At 39.5% G+C, this 7204-nt stretch overlaps 1 protein-coding gene across 3 annotated transcripts in view; it reads right to left on the bottom strand.

The window, feature by feature from the left end:
* Positions 1–157: 157 nt before the first annotated feature.
* TMTC4 (transmembrane and tetratricopeptide repeat containing 4) overlaps positions 158–7204 on the bottom strand; it is a 58849-nt gene continuing 51802 nt past the window's right edge. For 2 of the 3 annotated variants that reach the window (XM_027900071.1, XM_027900072.1), the window contains one exon: positions 4528–6708. In XM_027900071.1, the coding sequence (XP_027755872.1) occupies positions 6557–6708 (152 nt within the window). In that variant the 3' untranslated portion in view covers positions 4528–6556. Of the gene's footprint in view, positions 290–4527; positions 6709–7204 lie in introns of those variants that run through there. The other variant, XM_027900074.1, reaches the window with a different exon arrangement.

Raw genomic sequence — 7204 nt, 5'->3', positions numbered from 1 at the left:
GCCGTAACAAACGTGCGTCAAGCAGTGCAACCACAGGTAGTCAGTCTGGCTCTTGGGGAGCTTTAAAAACCGCCTTATTATTTTAGAGACGCTGTTGACTACTCAAGAAGAAGGGGTTTTGGCTGCAGACAGAGATTGGTCTGCTGAAGTAGGAGGGTGCCAAGTGCCTTTCTGTTTACCGTCTTTGCTGGCAGCTTCCAGGTCCCAGCAGAGGACTCCCTCAAGCTGGCTCTGTAGGGATTGGTCTGCTCTTCAGCAAAGCATGTGAAGGCTCCACACAGTAAAATCACTGTAAGAAAATGAATGCACTGCTAGGAGGAATAAGAGTGAGGTATCCTTATGCACTGACATAGAACGATTCAGTACTGGTTCACCAGTGCTGCAGAAAGGGACCTGGGAGTCCAGGTCGATAGCAAGTTGAATATGAGTCAGCAGTGCCCTGGCAGTCAGGAGGGCCAACTCTGTCCTGGGGGGCATCAGGCAAAGCGTCGACAGCCGGTCGAGCGAGGTCATTGTCCTGCTCTGCTCTGCACTGGTGTGGCCTCACCTCGAGTCCTGGGTGCAGTTTTCGTCACCACAATGTAAGAAAGATATAAAGCTATTAGCATCCAAAGGGTGGCTACAAAGATGGTGAAGGATCTACAGGGGAAGCCATACCAGGAGCAGCTTAAGTCACTTGGTTTGTTCAGCCTGGAGGAGACAGGGGAGACCTCAAAGCAGGCTATGGCTATTAGAAAAACGAATTATTTGTTGGTAGAATTGCCTTGTTAAAAGTTTACGGCTTGATATGCTTCAATGATCTCAGACCTAGGGGGTTAACAAAGCTTGGGAAGAAGGATGTACCACTGATACTGGACACAAAGAATGCAGAATTTATGGGCCACAAATACATCTGGCAGAACTCCCAAGATAAGGAAGAAACTGATAAACCCAACTCAGCAACTGTGCTGAAATCAGCTCCAGCTGCGTAAAGGCAATTCCAGCAGTGGGTTTTTGTGACCACCAACCCAAAAGGAAAAGACTCAGTGTGTGGACTAATTAGAATAAGAAACGAGAGAGTCATTAACAAATAGAAGGTAGAATACTAATTAGGAAGAGAACTGTGTAACTTGTAGCCAATGAGCACTTATTCCTTTGTTTGCTAAAATGTATAAATAGTAAGAGGTTTTGATAGATGGTGTGCTTGATTTGTGGAATACCACGGAGCGCCCAGGCTTGTGCAACTGTGAAATAAATAACTGATGTCTCTCTTGATTGTGCAATTATTGGCTTGGTGTACACCAGGAAACGAATCTGATTTTGGCAGTCAACAAGATTGCTCAGCATTTGAGGAAGTAGCTCTTGCTTTTTTTCCTATATTTTATTGTTTTAGAGCTTGAATTAGTTATGTATTATATCACTTTCTTCAAGTGCTTCTTTTTGTTGTTTAGGCACACACATTCAACATCAATACAATCATGCTGAATCAAGATTTTGAACTGTTACTCCAAGTGAACGTCTTCCTATGTATGTCTCAGTGCCAGTCTACCAGGCCCATTAGATTTTCTTCCTGGCTTTTAGCAGAACCCTGAATCAAAAACTTACTACAAAAATAAAAACCACTGTCACAATTAAAAGCTATGCAAAAAAAGATAGCAAAATGGAGATTTATTTCATGGCTTAATTACAAATGTATTTACTTCTTGCTCAGCTGAAAATAAATTGGAACATACTACTGGCAATCTAAATGATTAACGCTACATAAAAAAGTTCATCTCAGAAATCATAAACTACACAATACCTGTACAGATTTTTTCCTAACAAAAAAATTTGTTTTAAAAAAACCCTGAACCACTTGATATGTATCATTACTGACACGCACTGAACACCCATGCCACAACACTGCAGTGCAGCATTCTAATACAAAGGTCATCTGTCCTCCAGTGCTTGATAGCCCATGCAGCTGTGCACATCCTCTTCCTTGGAGTGGCTGTATGGTCCTTTTTCCTTAAAGCACAGAGTCCAAGTTGCTGTGTTTATAACATTACACCTATGTACAACCACTTCACATTATCGTGCAGTCCAGCACAGAGTCTGAAGTGCCCCTTACTAGTGGCACCTGCTTCTTATGGTGGTACATGACAGAAATTTGGCTCCCTTGATGTTTACATAGCAGAAATCCAGCCATGTGATCTCACTGTTGTTTCTAGTAAATTTTAGTCTTCTTGAGTTATATGTGCCCTCATAAACACGTTTGGTGGAGACACACCAAGAGATGCAGAAGTGCTATTCAGTGAAAGGGCCAAGCCAAGAAACACTTGGGTATCTACATGTAACAACAGGTATGTAAATGCACCAATGCTCACATGAAATAGGGAACACAGGCAGGAACTAGCAAATAAATATCAAGATATTGAAACTAAAACACCTCACCATACTGAAATGGGCTATGCTATTGCATTTAACATTGTAACAGCTACAGCCTGAAATGGCAACTTCAATTTAAGAAAAAAAAAACACCTCACCTTTGCAAACTTACAGTTGCTTTAGATTGCTTTTTAAAGTAAGAGTGAAGGATGCCAAAAGTCAATTCAATAAGAAGTTATTACCATTTATTACAGAAACAGACAAGATAGAAAATAATAGAACTGGACTTGAATGTTCTGTTTTCATACACAGAGTTTCATTGCTTTATCAGTCATGTAAATTTATCAAAGTTATCCTAACGTGTTTTATCCCATTCCCTCATCCAGCTACTATAACTCTCCAACTCTCAAGGCAAGTACCTGCCAGTTTGCTTCAATGCCAATCTCTTAACATTCTTGGGGCCACTAATGTATGAGAATGCTAGAGGTGCATGGGACCAGATTACTTCAGCTGAAAGCATCAAGGGATATTTTCTTCATGTATATGAGCTGATCACCTTAGTTATCCTTTGAAGTTAGTGAAGGTGAATACCTGGTTCAAGTACATGACTCCTCACATCCTAAAGATGCTTCCTTTAGGAGATGAATCATAGTTCACATTACCTTTCCCCACCTCCAGTGACTATACAGAGAAACTAGGATAAATAGCTTAGATGCAGGTATCTCAGATATGAAGGAAACGAGTTCCTAGTGAACAGGCCCAATATTTTTAGGAAACCATTCAAAAGTATTGAAGATTTTTATTTCTCAGTGCCCATAAACACACACACAATCCACGTCTCCAAAGTTTAAATACTAAGTATGAAATTAAATAACAGGAAACTTAATGTACATGGCATTGGTCTAGACATGAGAGAAACATATAATTAGGGAAGGTTTTGGTGAAAAGAGACTGCCATCCATAGCAATCATTGTGACTATTTTTCAGACTCCATTCTGTGCATCATTCCATATTTCTCTCCTCAGAACCGTATTTGAACAAGCAATTTTTCAAAACAAACAAGAAGAAAAAAGTAACCAGGCTTCTTAATTTCCCTAGGGAATCAAGCAGGCCAGCTGATAAGGAAACTTTAATCTTCTGTAATTAGCAATAGGAAAAAAATCCAGCTGGAAAGACAGTGTTTGTAACAACAGTTATGTACAAACCCAGTTTTTCTTCACCTTTCTCTCTTTGGGGTTGAGTGTTCCAGGAGTCAGTTATGAGGTATGAAAGACCAAGCAAAAGGTTAGCATTATAACCATTTTAATAAAATCCACTGCATTATTCGCACTTTCAAAATATTTCTGAAAATAAAGTAAAAAAAAAATATTCTTGAAAGTCTTAAGGAAATTTTAATTAGAAAAGCAGTCATCTTTGTGGCTTCTTCTGAACACAATTCTGCCTCAACATTACACTCAGATATAAGGGTATCCTTCTTATTACCATCATACAAGTAATTAAATGAATTTTTATAGCACTGAAAATTATATAAAACAAATAAACCCTCACAAAAATATATACAGGTAGCCAGAAAGCTAATCAAGAAGAAATCATCTTGTCCATACTGAAAAGTAAAAACCATTTTCAAATACTAACAAAACATCCGATTTGTTTGTCTGTCTCTTGCATCTAAGACTTTTGAGTAGAAGGACAAACTGACTTCCACAGAGGAATTTCTATGACAGCTTTGGTTTATAATGATCTAGAAAGAATTCATACCCCATACATAATATTGTTCTACTGGATTTTTGTAAAGCTAATATGGAAAGCAACAGGGAAAACTACGCATGTGGATTTTATGATGAGAATAATTTAAACTCAGGATGTATTATTCCAAATATACAGAAAAGACCTGACTATATTAAACACATTTATCTTCTGCTATAAATTAACTCATCCAGCCAGACCCCAACTCTTTAATTCCTCATGACCAAAGAAGCTACATGTTCTCTATATCGATGAAAAGTGGGCTACGTATGGAAAGCCTTAAAAGCCTGCTGTTTGTACTGAAGAGTGTATCTATTTCAGCACCTTTCAGATACAAAAGTTGGCACTGGCTAACTATGGTGGTCATCAGAAGATGACTGGCCGTACTGGTGCAGTGTTCTGCTTACCAGATGCTTACCAAAGAGCATGTTTATATCCTGCAAATATATTTAGAAACTAGTTTCTGAAAATTCCGTCCAGAAACCAGAAGAAATGAAAACAATTGCATCAACTTAGTATCCTATATGAACTAATTAGTCCTGCTGAGAAACAGGCTGTATTTGCAGGAGAGGAGCATACATATATGCCTCTGGTGCCTCAACCAAAACCAGTACAGCAGCATACTATATAATGTAGCCAGATTAGTTCATTCAAAGCCAAATTTGTGGACAGCACCCCACTGCAACAGCCTTGCCGGGTAGATTTACAGCTAATCTGGCAAAAATATTACGTAAAAGTAGCTGCACAGCTTGTAGTACCTGAACTAGCTTTGCCAGAGGATGCTTTGGTAGCTCTGCAGTATTGCAGTGTGCTCAGTAGACACAGTTATTGAAACAACTGCCATTTCCAAGCAAATTTATAATATAAAAGCAGCCTATTGTAGGTTCAAATCATATTATAGATGTAGAATGGTTATATGGTGGTCAGATGAGAAGGTCACACAACATCCTGCCCTGTGGCAGGAACTTACCGGAGACTTGAAATGGTTCCACACATACATGAGTTGTTTATGGAGAACATTACACAATCACCTATACAGTAATCATTGGACAAATTAGGAAAGCTGCAAATACTGCACTGATCAATTTCTTCAAGGGGACATGGTTGGAAAGAATAAAGGAATATTAAAAGAGAGGTAAAGCTCCTCAGTTTTCAAAAGTAATAGCAAACTTTCAATCTTAAAGAAACCAACCCATCTCAACACAACCTCCCCAAAACAAACAAATAGAACCAAAAAAACAACCACCACAAATACAGACATGTGACTACTTCCTGAAGCAGGAATGTAAATATTAGCACATGACAAACAACTCTGGACAGCCAGAGTTCAAACATGTATTAAAGCATGGCCCCTTTTGAGAGGTATCACGGTATCAACATATACCACCTCTGAATCATCCCACATCGATCTGCCCAGTTTATGCATTAACAGCTATTCTTATTTATCTGTCCCTTCAGTAAACACACAAGCCGTGGGAGACAAAGGTGAAGCCAAGTTCCTTCCAAGTAATAGATCAACAGCCAAGGTCAGATCTTCTGCACAGTTGTATTGTCACAGAAATTACCTCTTTATTCGCCAGCAGTACAGGAGCTGAAAGGTGTAATGTCCTCAACAAGAAAGCACTGAAATGCCTAAGAACACGGCAATTAGCTCCTGCAGACACTATACTGCATTTAGACCACTGACTTGCCACAGGACCTAAAGCAATTCTGACCTGTTGCCATGTTGTCTGTACTAGATGAGGCTGCCCGCAAGAACAGAAACTCTAGCTGATTCCTCTGTTGCCTCACACTTCATTTCCCTTTGCTGCTTGCTAAAATCTCCATTTTAATCTAAGAATATTTTCTACACTCAAGCATACCTCAGCAGTACACTGGCCGACAGACATTTATGGTCAAATCCTTGCCCTTATTTACTCCTGTACAAATCCAACACTTCACAGTCTTGAGACAGAAACAAGTAACCAAAATTATATGAGTAGACTGATGTGCTGGAGAGAATCCATTCTTTCACTGGCTCTGCAGGACTGGCAGTAGAAGGCAGTAATAAAACTGAAGTGAACAGATATTCTTTATACTTGAAAAGATCAGGATTTAAACAGGAAATTGCACTTTTAAGTATCCCCTTCAGAAATAAAACCACCTTCTGCTATTCATCCTTCTACTAAAATGTCACATGAAGATATCAAATGACAAGTGTAAGCTGTGAAATTCCATCTGCGTTGCTTTCATATACATATAAAAATGTTGTAATGGACTTGAAAAGCAGTTCGAGAGTAAAAATAAAATGATCCCTTAAGCTGAAATGTTAGGATCTGTAGGAGGGCAAAACTGGACATTCAAGTGTGTGGTGCTGGTGGTTGTTATCATTTTTGAGAAATAATGACTGAATCCTGTACATGGTCAAAAGTAGCCATGTAGCATTAGTCTTAAACAGCATGCACGGACAACCTGGAAAAGAACATCAGGCACCGCCCTTCTTTTGCAGCTGCTCCAGTTTTCTTCTTAAGAGGTTGTAGTTTTCCTTGGTTCCAGGCGCCATAGGATCAAGCTTCAGAGAGACTTCATAGTGCTTCTTTGCTAAGTCAAGATTTCCCCAGCGATGATAAAGCACGGCTGGAACATCAATGGGGAATTTCATTAGCAATATTGTTGAATAATGTGCAATCTTGCCAATCACTTGGAAAACACCACTGAAGTATTTGTTTGCAGTTAAGGGTCTGTCACTGGCTGGTGGCACAGTAGCTGCTTGTTCTTTTGCCAAATGCAGGAGCAAAGCCTGGGAGCAGAACTGGCATGAGAACGATGAAGGAATGAATTACAATGCAGCCATAAATGGCAGCTCTTATCTGGTGAGCTCATTGCGGGTTACAAGCATAGCATAAATGAACCAGTTTGCAGATACTGAAGTGCAGCTACCTCTGGGCTGGACTGTGCAGCCCTCTTGATCTGTCATATCATGTGACAGCTTTTCTGGTTTAGTGCCCTGTTCTTCTGGCTGGCAGTTCTTCCAAAAGGTAAAATAGAAATCTGCCCAGCAGGAAGAAGGCTTGAAAGATTGCTTTTTCTCTTTAAGAACAATGAATATGAAGCAAATAAACAATACAGTTGA

This window comes from Empidonax traillii, unplaced genomic scaffold, assembly GCF_003031625.1.
Source record: "Empidonax traillii isolate 1590-97213 ecotype Southwest subspecies unplaced genomic scaffold, ASM303162v1 scaffold703:size332946, whole genome shotgun sequence".
Lineage (NCBI taxonomy): Eukaryota > Metazoa > Chordata > Aves > Passeriformes > Tyrannidae > Empidonax > Empidonax traillii.
The sequence above is the reverse complement of the archived record's forward strand: the minus strand, read 5'-3'. Positions and strand labels throughout refer to the sequence as shown.